Consider the following 17,349-nt stretch of genomic DNA (forward strand, 5'->3'; position numbering starts at 1 on the left):
CCGGAGGGATATCTCAGCTGTGGAGTAATGGGTCCCAGCCTCACACCAGGCCCCCTGTCCAGGATTACAGTGCTGGGAAGAGAAGTTGCCGTAACTTCTGGCTAAAAAACCAGCGGGGGTTGAGGCTGAGATACACTTGAGGCTGCTGGAGTCCCAGGCCATTCTTCTTAAAGGGCCCACACACAGACTAACTGGAACTCACTCCTTCTGTGCTCCAATATGGGGGCAGCAGCTTGAAAGGTACCCGAGATATATGGGGAGGAACTGAATTGTTCCATATCAGGGAGAGAGCTGGGGGCAGGGCAGCTTTCTCCCAGACAGAAGTGCTGGCAGAAGCAATTGTACCTTTTCTGAGATCTCCTCCCACAGAGGTGGCAGGCGGATACCATGTCTGAGACTTTGCCAACCTGGATCACACTATTTTCCCTATCCTGGCCCTGCCCCACCTAACCTGTTTCAAGTGGCTTTTCCACAGGAATGGCCTGTCTTGATTCATTCTTCAGATTTTCCTAAAATCTCTCAAACAAGTAGCATCTGGCCTCATGGAGCTCTGTACCTCTTGCGAAGTGGCCCCAGGCTTGACACCAGTAGAAGCTGTCCTTGGTTCACAGCTTGGCCTCATTGGGACACCTCCAAGCCCAACACAAAGAAGCCATCTGCAAATCACTTTGCAGCTCATGATGGGTGACCCCTGGCAGAACACAGGCAGTGCCTGGACCTTGGCCTGCACCTCCTGGGAGGTCTCAGAGCACCCAGTGGACAGCATCAGACCATGTTGAAGTACCACCACCCAACCACCTCCACCAGTGACACACTCAAGGGACAGACACAACAGGCACCAGAATCCTGCTGAAATAAGTCCTGCTCTTTGAGTGGGCCCCTGCATAGCTGATTCTCCATGATGGTTGGAGGTTGGTAATCAGTGGTCACATCCCATCCTTGCAGCTGATTGACTTGGGGGATAAATCACTCCTACTGACATGCCAATAACAATCAAGGCTCAACTACAAGAGGAAAGTGTATATAGCCCACAAAGTGGTGTACCTTTGGTAGTCAGGGAGGCTGTGCCAGGGGACCCTACAGGATACCTAATACATTAGGCCACTCTACCAAGCCTGGGAGAAGTAGTAGCTCTAATATGTAGAACCAAACACAGGAAGGCTGCCAAAATGAGGAGACAAAGAAAAATGTCCCAAATGAAAGAACAGAACACAATTAGGAAAATAATTAAATAAAATCTAGATACAGAGTTCAAAACCCTGGTTATAACCGTAGCTGGTTTGGCTCAGTGGATAGAGCATTGGTTTGCAGACTAAAGGGTCCTGGGTTTGATTCCGGTCAAGGGCACATACCTTGGTTGCAGGCCCTTCCCTGGCCTGGCCCTGGTTGGGGCACATGCAGGAGGCATTCAATTGATGTGTTTCATGTCAATGTTTCTCTCTGTCTTTCCCTCTTTCATCCACTCTCTCTAAGAAGCAATGGAAAAATATCCTTGGATGGAGGATTAACAACAAAATAAAAAATAAAAAAAACTTAAAGAAAACAACAACACTGGTTATAAGGATGCTCAATAAACTTAGTGAGAACCTCAACAGCATAAAAAAAGCACCAGTATCAGAAGTAAAGGATACACTAACTGAAGAGAATAACTTACAGGGAATCAACAGTAAATAGATGAAGCTAAAAATCAAATCAGTGATTTGGAATAAAAGGAAGCAAAAAACACCTAATCAGAAGAACAAAAAGAAAAAAAATCCAAAAAAAGATGATAGTGTAAGGAGGCTCTAGACTGCTTCAAAAGTACCAACATTTTCATGATGGGGGTATGGGAAGGAGAAGAGAGAGCAAGAAATTGAAAACCTTTTTGAAAAAATGACAGACTTCCCTATCTTGATGAAGGAAGTAGATATACAAGTCTAGGAAGCACAGAGAGTTTCAAACAAGATGAACCCAAAGAGGTCCACACCAAGGCAAGTCGTAATTAAAATGCCAAAGGTTAAAGACAGAGAGCAAACCTTAAAAGCAGCAAGAGAAAAGAAATTACTTACAAAGGAGCTACCATAAGACTGTCGGCTGATTTCTTAACAGAAATTTTGCAGGCCAGAAGGGATTGGCAAGAAATATTCAAAGTGATGAAAAGCAAGGATCTGCAACCAGGATTGCTCTGCCTAGCAAAGCTATCATTTAGAATCAGAGCTCTTTAGATTAAAGAGCTTTCCAGACAATAAAATGTTAAGGAGTTCATCACCACCAAACCAGTATGATATGCAATGTTAAAGGCTCTTTAAGGAGAAGAAAAAAAAAGATGAAAAAATATGAACAATAAAATGGCAATAAGTATATATCTATTAACAATTGAATCTAAAAAACAAAATAAATGAACAAGCAGAACAGAAATAGACTAATAGATAAAGAGAATGTTTTGAAGGTTACCAGATTGGAGGGGGGATTGAATGGATGGGTGAAAAAGGTGAAGGGACTATGAAGTAGAAATTGGTTGTTATAGAATAGTTATGGGGATGTAAAGTACAGCATAGGGAATACAGTCAATAATATTCTAATATGATGTCAGATAGGTATAAGATTTATTGGGATGATCACTTAGTAAGTTACGTAATTTCTAATTACTGGTATGTACACCTGAAATTAACAATAATGTATGTCAACTGTAATTAAAAATTTAAAAATGATTAAAATAAACTTTTCATGGACTCTTAAATGTTAGTGTTATATCCTAAAATAGTATTCAGAGTTGAAAATCCCACATGTGAATATTTGATGATTTTAGTTTTTCAAAATGGAGAAAGTTTCTCATGTTCCCCTTTGGAACAGCATGCCATTATGAAGAAACTGATAGATGAAATCTTGCTTGGAAGAATAATACAGTAAAACCTCGATATAATGGACTAATTCAGGTGAGGGGATGTCTATTGCAGCTGAAAGTCTGTTACATAATAAAATAGGTTTTCTGAATGCATATGTTAAAAAATTGACAAATTAATTTATCTGTTTTTACTTACGTTATACACGTTTGTGTAATTAAAATTAAGTATGTATGAAAAATTTAATTTCACAGAAAAGTTTTCTATATGCATTATTGTAATTTAAAATTTATACTGAATAAGCCCAGTAAACGCCTGCATTTGCCTGTCACTGCAAGTAAACAAATGCACGTGGCTGGGACATGACAAAGTCACACCATGCAACAACAGAACCAATTCGTATGCATGATGCTGTGTGATCATGTGCTTATCATTTGCCAAACATTGTTTATGGGTGATAACTCTTGTATTTAAATATGTAGACTACAGTTGTAGATATGTAATATTTATTTAGTTTATGTCAGTGACTTACTACAGGATTCTTTTCCAACATATGGCTTGTTTGCTAAAATTTGTTAGAAATAAGTGAATTAATAACACAGAATAACCTATTAATTTGATTATAAGCAAGTGTTGGCTAAAAGAATTTTGAAATTATCAGGGTGTTAATTTTCACATATGACATAGGGACTGAAAATTTTGTCTGTTAAATCTGAAGTCCATTAAGTTGAGGTCCACAAAATCGAGGGTTTACTGTACAGAAAGACCACTCTAAAGAAAACATTGGAATCACCAATACTGTGTATCCTCTGTACACTCTTGAAAAAAAAAAAGATTGTTTTTTGTTTTTAATCAACAAAACAAATTTTCTTCTTAGCTTTGGTTTTATTTTTTATATAATTTTAGCATGGTTTGATTTCACTCTTGTGACATGTTTGGGGATGTTGATGGAGTGGGGGGAAGTGATTCTGGAGTGCCACCATTAAGTCTAAAGTTTTGTAGACTTGAAACGATGATACCCACATTGAGTGTTTTGCGGGTGAGGAAGTGTTTATTGCAGTTGAGCCATTACAGTCTGTGGTCATGAAAATCTTACATGGGAAGAATAGAAATATTATTTGATAGAATAGAATATATTTTGTTAGGTCTGTTTGTTTCTGATGAGCTCACTGGATTATTTTTTCATATGAACTTAATGTTCCTCACATTGTCAATATTTCTTAGAGTTCCCCTTTTTTTCTTATTTTGCTTTCCTTACATGTTATAGGTTTTTCTTAATTGGTAATTTTTGGTTGCTTCTCTGCTCATGTTTTTAGTATCATGCTTTATCCCACTCAGCTATATCTGGTATTTGCAAGTAAAAAGCTTCTCTGTTTCACACCAGTCCCCAGCCCCAGAGTAAACCTCTTACCTTTTGCATAGTTAGGGATGGGCAGCGAGCTGGCTGGAGGAGGGGAATTGGGGATGCTTATAAAGACTTTGAACTATTCTTTGTTCAGCTCCACCTGACATCTCAGCCTGTGGAGATACCTCTAATTCTTAGGTTCTAACCTAGAATCTCTGCCAGAGATTGAGCATAGATTGGTTAAATTTGAGCAAAGAATGAGGTATCAGTTTTTTCCTCTTTGCTTAACCATATACCACTCAACCCACCCACTCACTGTTAATATTAAAAACATTTGTTAACATTTCTTATAATAAAGGTTTGGTGGTGAACTCGTTTACCTTTTTCTTGTCTGTGAAGCTCTTTATATGACCTTCAATTGTAAATGATAGCTTTTCTGGGTAGAGTAATCTTAGTTGTAGGTCCTTGCTTTTCATCACTTTGAATATTTTTTACCACTCTCTTCTGGCCTGCAAAGTTTCTGTTGAGAAATCAGCTGACAGTCCTATGGGCACTCTTTGTAGGTAACTGCTATTCTCTTGCTGCTTTTATTTTTTATTTATTTATTTTTTAAAAAATATATTTTATTGATTTTCTACAGAGAGGAAGGGAGAGAGATAGAGAGTTAGAAACATCGATGAGAGAGAAACATCGATCAGCTGCCTCCTGCACATCTCCCACTGGGGATATGCCCGCAACCCAGGTACATGCCCTTGACCGGACTTGAACCTGGGACCTTTCAGTCCACAGGCCGACGCTCTATCCACTGAGCCAAACCGGTTTCGGCTCTCTTGCTGCTTTTAAAATGTTCTCTTTGTCTTTAACCCTTGGCATTTTAATTGTGATGTATCTTGGTGTGGTCCTCTTTAGGTTTAATGTTGCTTGGGGCTCTCTTTGCTTTCTGGACTTGTATGTCTATTTCTTTCACCACCTAGGGGAAGTTTTTGGTCATTATTTTTTCAAATAGATTTTCAATTTCTTGCTCCCTCTCTTCTCCTCCTAGCACTCCATGATGCAAATGTTGGTACGCTTGAAGTCCCAGAGGCTCCTTACACTAACTTCATATTTTTGGATCCTTTTTTCTTTTTGCTCTTTTGTTTAGGTTTTTTGCTTCCTCATATTCCAAAATGCTGATTTGATTTTCAGCGACCTCTACTCTACTGTTGCTTTCCTATAAATTATTCGTCATAAACGTTAGTGTATCCTTCATTTCTGACTGGTCCTTTTCATGTCTTTGAAGTTCTCACTAATTTCCTTGAAATTCTCACTAAGTTCTTAACATTCTCACTAAGATCCTTGAAACTCTCATTAAGTTCCTTGAGCATCCCTATAACCTTTGTTTTGAACTCTGTATCTAGTAGTTTGCTTGCTTCCATTTCATTTAGTTCTTTTTCTGGAAGTTTCTTCTGTTCTTTAATTTGTGATATTTCTTTGTCTCTGCACTTTTGCTGGTTCCCTGTGTTTGTTTCTGTGTATTAGATAGAGCTGCTATGTCTCCTGGAATTGGTAGAATGGCTTTGTGTAGTAGGTGTCCTATAGGCCCCAGTAGTTCAGCCTCCCCAGTCACCTGAGCTACTTTAAGGGTTTCCTTTAAGAAGAAGAAGGAAAAAAAATACCAAAATATGAATAGTAAAATGGCAATAAATACATATCTCTCAACAATTGAATCTAAAAATAAATAAACAAGGAATCGAATAAACAAACCAATGAATAATATAGAACCACAGGCTTGGAAACATGGAACAGACTGATGAATCTCAGGTGGAAGTGGGGAGGGGTTGGGAAGAGATTAACCAAAGAACTTATATGAATGAATAAATACATTACCCATGGACACAGACACTAGGGTGGTGAAGGCTAGGGCAAGGTGGGATTGGGTAGAGGAAGTCAATGGGGGGAGGGAAGGGAGGAACAGCTATAATACTCTCAACAATCCTATCTAATAAAAGACAAAAAGGGTAATTGACTGTACCTTTGCTACACTTCCCATTGGCTAATCAGGGAAATATGCAAGTTAACCACCAATAAAGATGGCAGCTAATTTGCATATGTAGGCACCAAGCTACGGAGCGAAGCCAACTGGCCCCAGGCAGGAGCAGTGAGCGAAGGCTGGCGTGGTGAGCGAAGAGCTAAGCGCTAAGCCTGCCATGCAGGCCCTGCCCCCGGGGCCTGCGTGGTGAGCAAAGAGCTAAGCCCATCGCTCGCCGCGCCGACCTCACCCCCGGGGCCCGAGTGGCCAGCGAAAAGCGAAGAGTGAAGCCTGCTGCGCCGGCCCCTCCTGGCGAAGAGCGAAGGCCTGGGTTCCGGGCGCTGGAGGAAAACTGGTGCCAGCAGCCAGGGGAAGGGGCCCCCACGGGGCCCCAGACTGTGAGAGGGCACAGGCCGGGTTGAGGGACCCACCCGAGTGCAGAAATTTTGTGCACCGGGCCTCTAGGCCTATATAATAAAAGGCTAATATGCAAATCAACCAAACAGCAGAACGACTGGTTGCTTTGACACACACTGACCACCAGGGGGCAGACACTCAATGCAGGAGCTGCCTCCTGGTGGTCAGTGGGCTCCCACAGGGGGAGTGCTGCTTGGCCAGAAGCTGAGCTCACAGCTGGCAAATATACACCAGGCCTCTAGTAAAGATATAATTAAACAAACAAAACATTTGTTAAAACCTGGTCTGAACTTGTTTGCTCTCTTATTCTACATAGACCATTTTAATGTTTTTATCTTAATTGAGTCTTGAGAGGAATTGGAGATAAAAACACTATGTTTAAGTTATTTTAACCTAAAGCAATAGGCTCCTCTTATTTTAAAAATGAATATACACTAAAATTGACTTTTGTAGTGAACAAGTTCTGTGAGTTTTAGTACATGTATCGAAGTATCCCAGAAAATGACCTTGTGTTATTCCTTGTAGTCATACCCTCCTCCTGTATGTAACCTCTGCTAGCCATTGATCTATTTTCCATCACTACAGTTTTTTCATTTTGGGAATGTCATCTAAGTGGAACAGTATAGTAAACATTCTTTGGAAACTGGCTTTTTTCAGCATAATTCCTTTGAAATTTGTCTATGTTGTTGTGTGTATCAATCTTGTTCATTCCTTATTATTTCTGAGTAATAACCCATTATGGATCTATCACATTCATTTACCTATTGAAGTACATTTTGGGTTGTTTCCATTTTCTGGTGATTTTGAATAGAACTGAATAAAATATGAACATTTTGTACAGATTTTAATGTGAACGTAAGTTTTCATTTCTTTAGGATAAATACCTAGGAGTGGGATTGTTGAGTCGTAGGATAAGTGAATGTTTAATTTAACAAGAAATGCCAAACTTTTCCAGATTGGCTGTCCCATTTTGCATTACCACCAGCAATGTGTAAGAGTTCCATGTGTTCTTCATGACACTTGATATTATTAGTGTTTTTTATTTTATGCATCCTAAGAGATGTAGTGGTGTTTCATTGTGGTTTTGATTTGCACTTCCCTAATGGCTAATGATGTTGAATATTTTTATGTGCTTATTTGCTATCCATATATCTTCTTTGGTAAAGTGCCCGTTCAGGTCTTTTGCCAATTTTTAATTCGGTTGTTTCCTTACTGTTGAGTTTTGAGAATTCTTTGTATGTTCTTAATATGATTCCTATATTGGTTATATGATTTGCATATATTTTCAGTCAGTCTATGTAGTCTTTTTATTTTCTTAACAGTATCTTCTACAGAGCACATGTTTTTAATTTTGATGAAATACAATTTATCAGTTATTTTGTTTTATGAATCATACTTTTGGTGTCATCTCTAACTCTTCACCTAACCCGAAGTCACAAAGATTTTCTCCTGTGTTTTCTTCTAAACATTTTACAGTTTTACATTTAGATCTATGATACCTTTTGAGTTAATTTTTGTATAAGATGTGAGGTTTAGATTGAAGTTAATTTTTTTGCACATGGGTGTGTAATTGTTCAAATTCTGTTGAAAATGCTATCCTTTCTCCATTAAATTGCCTTATATATTTGTCAGAAATTAATGAGCTATCTTTTTATAGGACTATTTCTGCACTTTATTCTATACCATTGATCTATTTGTCTACACCTACTTGATTACTGTAGCTTGATTACTGTAAGTCCTGAAATTGGGTAGTGTGATTCCTCCAATTTTATTCTTTTCAATATTTTTGGCTATTTTAGTTCCATATAAATCTTAGAATCATTATGTCTATATCTACAAAAATTCTACTGGAATTTTGAAATAGAACTGTGAATATCTGTTTTTTTTGTTTTTTTTAGCACTTTAAGAATGTTGAGCTACTGCCTCCTGGTGTTCATAGTTCTGATGAAAAATTTACACTCATTCAGATTATTGTTTTATATATGTAACTAGTGGCCTGGTGCACGAAATTCGTGCACATTAAAAGGGGATTAGAGAGAATATTTTAATATTGCTATTTGCCCTTTTCTTATAGTAGAAGTGTCAGAGATGAAAGAAAATTAGTAAAATGTATATGAAAATCTTCCTCTTGTTAGAGTCTGGAGTGCACCACGGGACCCAGAGTCAAGTCCCCGCCCACCCATGTGCACCTCAAAATCACGCGAGACCCAGATCCGGCCGGCCCACCCCATTGGGCTAGATCCAGACCCGGCTGGTCCCACCCTTGTCAAGCCCATCTGGGCGGGGGTGGGGACGTGCAGCTTCAGGTCCCTTGGCCTGGCACTAGGGTGGAGTGTGTGGCCTGAGGTCCCCCGTCTAGCCCCACCGGGCAGGGGGCGCAGCCTCAGGTCCCCTGGCCTGGTGCTGGGAGGGGGGTGCAGCCTCAGGTCCCCTGTAAAGCCCCACTGGGAGGGGGGCATGGCCTCAGGTCCCTTGTAAAGTCCCACCAGGAGGAGGGCATGGCCTCAGGTCCCCCAGCCCAGCACTGGGAGGGGAGCGCAGCCTCAGGTCCCCTGTAAAGCCCCACCAGGAGGGGAGCGTGGCCTCAGGTTCCCTGGCCCGGTGCCGGGGCGTGGGGTGTGGCCTGAGGTACCCCATCAAGCCCCACCGGGTAGGGAAGCACAGCCTGAGGTTCTCCAGCCTGGTGCGGGGTGGGGCCACACCTTTAGGTCCCCCGTCAAGCCCTGCTGGGGGGGGGTGTAGCCTCAGGTTCCCCGGCATGGTGCTGGGGCAAGGGGCGCGGCCTGAGGTCCCCCATCAAGCCCTGCTGGGTGGTGGGGCACGGCCTGAGGTCTCCTGTCAAGCCCCATGGGGGCTTGGGGGGGGTGGAGCCTCAGGTCCCTGCTGATTATTTGTTAAGGCTCATTACGGAAATCCCCGCCTCCGCTGTGGGTGCCGCCATCTTTGTAGCAGAGTGATGGTCAATTTGCATATTCCCTCTTTATTATATAGGATGTGTCTGGCTGCTTTCAAGAAAATTTCTTTGTTTTTGGTTTTCACCATTCTAATTATGCTGAATCTGGATGTGTATGACTTTGGACTTATCCTGTTAGCCATTTTTTTGGCTTCTAGAATATACAGATTTGAAATCTCACTGAACTTGAAAAGTTTTAAGCACTCTTACTTCCTTAACGTCATATTTTTCTGCGTGGGACTATCATTTCTTTACTAATAGTTATCCATATATATTAAAGCCTAGGCAACTGTTAAGAATGGATGACTGGATGACTGGCTGGTAGTTATGACACACACTGACCACCAGGGGGCAGATGCTCAATGTAGGAGTTGCCCCCTGCTGGGCAGTGCGCTCCCACAGCCAACCTCCCGCCACCGACCAACCTCCCACAGTCCCTCCCCGTGGCTGGCTGGCCCCGATTGGGACTACCCCAATCGGCCCTGATCTCTGGCCAGGCTGAGGGACCCCATCTGTGCATGAATTTGTGCACCTGGCCTCTAGTGATGGCATAACTATTAGACCTTTAGCCCTTTCCCACAGATCCCTGAGGCCTTATTCAGTTTTTCCAATGTTTTTTCTTTCTTTTATTCAGAATAGATAATTTGTATTGGTCCATCATCAAGTTTATTGACTTTCTTCTACTATCTGCATTCTACTATTGAGTCCATCAAGTATGTTTTTAAATTTTAATTATTATATTTTTCTTTTTTAAATTGATTTTTTCCAGCTCTATTGAGGTATGATTGACCAATAAAATCTGTAAGTATTTAAGGCGAACATTATATTTAGTATACCTACACATTGTGAAATGATTATCACAATCAAGTTAATTAACATATCCATAACCTCACAAGATTACCATTTGTGTGTGTTTATGTGGAGAACTACTTTCTTAGCAAATTTCAAGTATACAATACATTATTAACAACTATAGTCACCATGCTGTCTGTACATTAGGTCTTTAAACCTTATCTTATATCTGAAAATTTGTACCCTTTGACCATCATCACTCAGTTTCTTCCACTCCCCTAATTATTGTATTTTTTAATTCTAAAAAATTTAATATATATATATATTTTATTATTACATATGTGTCCTCATCCCCCCCCCATTACCCCCCAACCCCCTCTTCCAGCTATGCCCTCACCCTCCTGTTGTCTGTGTTCATTGGTTAGGCTTATATGCATGCCTACAAATTCTTTGGTTGGTCTCTCCCCCTTACCCTCACCATCCCCTACTTTCCCTCTGAGGTTTGACAGTCTGATCTATGTTTCTCTGTCTGTGGATCTGTTTTTGTTCCTCAGTTTATGTTGTTCATTATATTCCATAAATGAGTGAGATCATGTGATATTTATCTTTCTCTGACTGGCTTATTACATCCATGCTGTTGCAAATGGTAAGAATTCTTTTTTTTTTTTTTTTTTTACCACAGCATAGTATTCCATTGTGTAGATGTACCACAGTTTTCTAATCTACTCATCTGCTGATGGGCACTTAGGCTGTTTCCACATCTTAGCTATGGTGAGTCGTGCTGCTATGAACATACAGGTGCATATATCCTTTTTAATTGGTGTTTCTAGATTCTTGGGATATATTCCTAGAAGTGGGATCACAGGGTCAAATGGGAGTTCCATTTTTAGTTTTTTTGAGGAAACTCCATATTCTTCTCCACAGTGGCTGCACCAGTCTGCATTCCCACCAGCAGTGCAAAAGGGTTCCTTTTTCTCCATATCCTCACCAACACTTATCGTTTGTTGATTTGTTGATGATAGCCATTCTAACACGTGTGAGATGATACCACATTGTCGTTTTGATTTGCATCTCTCAGATAATTAGTGACTTTGAGCATGTTTTCATATGTCTTTTGGCCTTTTTTCTGTCTACTTTCAAAAGTATCTATTTAGGTCTGTTGCCCATTTTTTGATTGGATTGTTCATCTTCCTTTTGTTAAGTTGTATGAGTTCCCTGTAAATGTTGGAGATTAAACCTTTATCGGTGATAACATTTGCAAATATGTTCTCCCATGCAGTGGGCTTTCTTGTTGTTTTGTTGAGGGTTTCCTTTGCTGTGCAAAAGCTTTTTATTTTGATGTAGTCCCATTTGTTTATTTTCTCTTTAGTTACCACTGCCCTAGGAGCCGTATCAGTGAAGAAATTGTTTCAGCATATGTCTGAGATTTTGCTGCCTGTGGATTCCTCTAGTATTTTTATGGTTTCCGATCTTATGTTTAAGTCCTTTATCCATTTTGAGTTTATTTTTGTGTATGGTGTAAGTTGGTGGTCTAGTTTCATTTTTTTCATGTCCAATTTTCCCAGCACCATTTATTGAAGAGACTGTCTTGACTCCATTGTATGTTCATGCCTCCTTTGTCGAATATTAATGGGGCATAGTGATTTGGGTCAATTTCTGGGTTCTCTATTCTATTCCATTGGTCTGTATGTCTGTTCTTGTGCCGGTACCAGGCTGTTTTAAGAACAGTGGCTTTGTAATACAGCTTTCTATCTGGTATTGAGATCCCACCTACTTTATTCTTCTTTCTCAGGATTGCTGCAGCTATTCGGGCTCTTTTTTTTTTTCCCCAGATGAATTTTTGGAAAGTTCTTTCTAGGTCTATGAAATATGCCATTGGTATTTCAATGGGGAGTGCGTTTAATTTATAGATTGCTTTGGGTAATATGGACATTTTAATGATGTTGATTTTACCAGTCTATGAACATGGTATGTTCTTCCATCTGTTTATGTCTTTCTCTATCTCTTTTTTCAACGTCCTGTAGTTTTCTGAGTAGAGGACTTTTACCTCTTTAGTTAAGTTTTTTCCTAGGTATCTTAATTTTTTTGGTGCGATGGTAAAGGGGATTGCTTTTGTAGTGTCTCTTTCTGTAAGTTCACTATTGGTGTATAGAAATGCCATAGATTTCTTGGCGTTAATTTTGTATCCTGCTACATTGCTGAATTCATTTATCAAATCTAATAAATTTTTGATGGAGTCTTTAGGGTTTTCTGTGTACAGTATCATGTCATCTGTGAATAAGGACAGTTTTACTTCTTCTTTTCCAATTTGGATGCCTTTTATTTCTTCTTTTTCTCTGATCACAATGGCTAGTACTTCCAGTACTATGTTGAACCGGAGTGGTGAGAGTGGGCATCCCTGTCTTGTTCTTGTTCTTATGGGAAATGGTTGTAGTTTTTGTCCATTGAGTATGATGTTGGCTGTGGGTTTGTCGTATATGGCTTTTATTAGGTTGAGGTATGATCCTTCTATTCCCACCTTGCTGAGAGTTTTTATCCAGAAAGCTTGTTGGATTTTGTCAAATGCGTTTTCTGCATCAATTGATATGACTGTGATTTTTATCTCTCAATTTGTTTATGTGATGTATCACGTTTATTGATTTGTGGATATTGTACCATCCTTGAATCCCTGGGATAAATCCTACTTGGGCATGGTGTATGATCTTTCTGATGTACTGCTGGATCTGATTTGCTAGGATTTTGTTGAGGATTTTGGCATCTATGTTCATGAGGGATATTGGCCTATAATTCTCTTTTTTTGTGTTGTCTTTATCTGGTTTTGGTATTAGGGTAATGCTGGTGTCATAGAATGAACTTGGAAGTGTTCCTTCTCTTGAATTTTTTTGGATAGTCAGAGGAGGATAGGTTTTAGTTCTTGCTTGAATGTTTGGTATAACTCCCCTGTGAAGCCATCTTGCCCTGGACTTTGGTTTGCTGGGAGCTTTTTGATGACTGCTTCAATTTCTTCCATAGTTATCGGCCTATTGAGATTTTTAGAATCTTCCTGATTGAGTTTTGGAAGGTTGTATTTTTCTAGGAATATTTCCATTTCCTCCAGGTTGTCTAGTTTGTTGGAGTAGAATTGTTCATAGTATATTTTAACAATCCTTTGTATTTCTTTGTGGTTTGTTGTTATTTCACCTCTTTCATTTCTGATTTTGTTTATTTATGTCATCTCTCTATGCTTCTTGGTGATCCTGGCTAGGGGTTCATCAATCTTTTTCATCCTTTCAAAGTACCAACTCTTGGTTTCATTGATCTTTTGTATTGTTTTTTGGTCTGTATGTCATTTATTTCTGCTCTGATCTTTATTATCAGCTTCCTTCTGCTCACTCTGGGCTTTTCTTATTGTTCTTTTTCTAATTCTTTGAGTTGTAGAGTTAGATGTTTTATTGCCGTTTTTTATTGTTGTTGTTGTTTTTTTTTTTTTTTTTTTTTTTTTTTTTTTTTAGGTAGGCCTGTAGAGCTTTAAACTTCCCTCTCAGGACTGCTTTCATTGTGTCCCATAGATTTTGGATTGTTGTGTTTTTATTGTCATTAGTTTCCAGAATGTTTTTAATTTCTTCTTTGATCTCATTGGTAACCCAATCATTATTTAATAGCATGCTATTCAGCTTCCAAGTGTTTCAGTTTTTTGGATTGTTCTTATTGTAGTTTATTTCTAATATTATGCCATTGTGGTCTGAGAAGATACTTTGTATGATTTCAATCTTCTTGAATTTGGGGACACTTTGCTTGTGACCCAATATGTGGTCTATTTTTTAAAATGTCCCATGTGCACTTGAGAAGAATGTATATTCCGTGGCTTTGGGGCGAAATGTTCTGAAGATGTCAATTAAGTCCATCTGATCTAGTGGGTCATTTAGGATTGCTGTTTCTTTGCTGATTTTTTTGTCTAGAGTATTTATCCAGTGATGTCAGTAGTGTATTAAAGTCCCCTACTGTGATTGTATTGTTGTTGATCTCTCCCTTGATATCTTCCAGGAATTTTTTTAAAATATATTTTTATTGATTTCAGAGAGGAAGGAAGAGTGAGATCGAAATATCCATGATAAGAGAGAATCATGGATTGGCTGCCTCCTGTAAGTCCCCCACTGGGGATCAAGCCCACAACCCGGGCCTGTGCCCTTGACTCGAATCAAACCTGGGACCTTTCAGTTCGCAGGCCAATGCTCTATCCACTGAGCAAAACCGGCTAGGGCTCCAGGAGTTTTTTTTATGTATTTGGGTGCTCCTGCATTTGGTGCATATATGTTCATCAGGGCTATATCTTCTTGTTTTATCAATCCCTTTAGTATTATGAAGTGGCCTTCCTTATCTCTTGTTATGGCCTTCACTTTGAGGTCTATTTGGTCAGATATAAGTATTGCTACCCCAGCTTTTTTTTCCTTTCCATTTGCCTGAAAGATATTTTTCCAACCCTTCACTTTCAGTCTGAGTCCCTTGTTCTGAGGTGGGTCTCTTGTAGACAGCATATATATGGGTCATGTTTTCTTATTCATTCAGCCACTTGATGTCTTTTGATTGGAGCATTTAGTCTGTTTACGTTTAAAGTTATTAGTGAAAGGCACTTGTTTATAGTCATTTTTATTTTTGTGCCTGTGTTCCTTCTTACCTTTTTATTTCGTCTTTTTACAGCATTTCTTGAATTGCTGGCTTGGTAGTGGTAAACTCCCTTAGCTTTTTTTTGTCTGCGAAGCTCCTGATTTCCCCTTCAATTTTGATTGATAGTCTTGCTGGATATAGCATTCTTGGATTCAGTCCTTTGCTTTGCAACACTTTGTATATCTCCTTCCATTCCCTTCTAGCTTGATGTGTTTCTGTTGAGAAATCACTTGATAATCTGATGCGGGATCCTTTGTAGATAACTCTCTGTCTCTCTCTTGCAGCCATTAAGATTCTCTCTTTGTCTTTAAGATTTGCCATTGTAATTATGATGTGTCTTGGTGTGAGTCTTTTGTGATTTAGCTTGCTTGGGACTCTCTGTACTTGTGTAACTTTTTTATTCCCCATATCTGGGAAGTTTTCTGTCATTATTTCTTCAAATAGATTTTCTAATCCTTGCTTCTCTTCTTGTCCTTCTGGCAGCCCTATTATATGTATGTTACTTTGTTTTGTGTTGTCCCAAAGCTCCCTTAGGCTCTCCTCCTGCTTTTTATTTTTTTTCTCCAGTTGCTGTTCAGATTGAGCTTGTTTTTCTACCTTATCTTCTAACTCACTAATTCGGTCCTCTGCTTCTTCTAGTAACTGTTGAAATCTTCCATGGTGTTTTTTATTGTAGCTGTATCACTTTTGATTTCTTCCTGATTCTTGCATAGGTTGTTGATTTTGTCATCCATTGGTATAAGAATTGTATGACCATTACTCTGAATTCATTTTCTGTCATGTTGCATGCTTCAGTTTTACTGATTTCCTTTCTTGGTGACTCCTCATTTTCTTTCTTCTGGGGATTGTGTCGTCTCCCCATTCAGACTATCAGCAGAGGGTTCAAACGTTGAGTTGCATGGGCCTGGGCCGTGTGCAGCGGGAGCTTTGCATCACCCGAGTATCACTGAAGAGCTCTGACACCAAGATGCGTGGCACCCATGGGTTGGTGCGAACCGGGCTCACCCAGGGTCAGCGTTACGAGCACTCAGTGTGGCCTCGTGCATGCACCTAGAATCAGGGACCCTGCCTGAACCACGCTGAAACAGAGACCTCGCTGGCATGTGCAGAAAATCAGAGTCCCCTAGCACAAGCCAGGAGTCAGAGTTCCCCTGTGCCTGCACCAAGAATCGAGTATCAGAGTCTCTGTTGCTTTGTGTGGCCTTGCGCTGAGAATCAGGGTCCCTGTGTGAGCATGCACCAAGAATTGGAGTCACTGTCTCTTAGTGTGGATACACTGTGAGTCAGGGATCCCAGGCCTACGTGATAAGAAACAGAGTCAAGTCATGGTGCCCAGTGCTGCCTCCCACCCAGAGAATCGGGGTCCAGGTCAGCTTGGGGACTGGGTTGCACAGTAGCACTGTGTCGGCAGGAGGTCCACTCCTGCACTGCGGAAAACAGACTTCGTGTGCTGCTTGCCCAGAATCTAAGTCAGTTGGCACTTCTGTCCTGTGTGGGCTTCGGGTTTGGTCGCCCGATTGCATTGCGGGGAACAGATTCCCAGTGTCTGCGCACTCCCAGGCTCAAATTCCTGTAGCAGGGCTATGGCCTGTGCAAGGGGCGGGTCTACCAGTTACTATGGCGCTGCCAGTAAGCCTGTAGGGAGGGAGATAGGCTCTGTGAAGCACAGAAATCTGCGGCCTGGATTCTTGGTGTCTGTGGGTCTGTAGCTGTGGTCGCAGGTCTCTGTCCCCAGTGGCTGCCGGGTCCTGGTTTGTGTCTGAGACCAGACTGGGTGGTGCTGAGGCCAGGATCCAAGTCTCAAGCAGCTCTGTTTCTCAAGATGGCCTGGTCTCTGTGCCTGCGCTGGCTGCCCGGAGTGTCCACGCTGGGAGCGGGGCTCTGCCGTCTAAGACTGCCCGGTTTGGCAGCCCCTTGGAAGACCTGCAGAATCTAACTGTCCCTACTCATACACACACACACCACACAGGTCCACACACTCCTCTATCGCTCCCTCGTGCTCTCACACTCTCTCCCTCCCTACCTTCCTGCCAGTCGCCATCTTCCTTCCCTTTCCTAAAATTTTTTTTATGTCTTCTATTTTTTTGCTGAGACTTTCTGTCTTTCCACTTGTTTCAAAAGAATTTGTTGTTCTTGAAGCTGCTTTAAAACCCTTTTCAGATATCTTCTGTGTCATCTTGGCATTGGTATCTACTGATTATCTTTTCCTGTCTGAGTTGAGATTTTTCTCTTCTTTTATATACCTTGTAATTTTGGATTGTATCCTGGACCTTTTGAATATCATGGTTTAATTCCCTGGATCTTGTGTAAATCCTATGATGAATGTTTGTATTTTTCTTGTAGCAGGCAATTAATGCAGTTGGGCTCA

General features: G+C 40.5%; 1 protein-coding gene across 4 annotated transcripts in view; it reads left to right on the top strand.

Annotated features, from left to right (window-relative positions):
- Window positions 1-17,349, top strand: part of GK5 (glycerol kinase 5) — a 145,204-nt gene that overhangs the window by 13,781 nt on the left and 114,074 nt on the right. The window contains exon 2 of one of the 4 annotated variants that reach the window (XM_081086160.1): window positions 11,020-11,108. The exons of the other annotated variants lie outside the window; for them this stretch is intronic. Within the exon in view, the coding sequence (XP_080942286.1) occupies window positions 11,040-11,108 (69 nt within the window). The 5' untranslated portion in view covers window positions 11,020-11,039. The remainder of the gene's footprint in view (window positions 1-11,019; window positions 11,109-17,349) is intronic. 4 annotated transcript variants of the gene reach the window in all.

This window comes from Myotis nattereri (genome assembly GCF_964212035.1).
Source record: "Myotis nattereri genome assembly, chromosome: 3".
Taxonomy (NCBI): domain Eukaryota; kingdom Metazoa; phylum Chordata; class Mammalia; order Chiroptera; family Vespertilionidae; genus Myotis; species Myotis nattereri.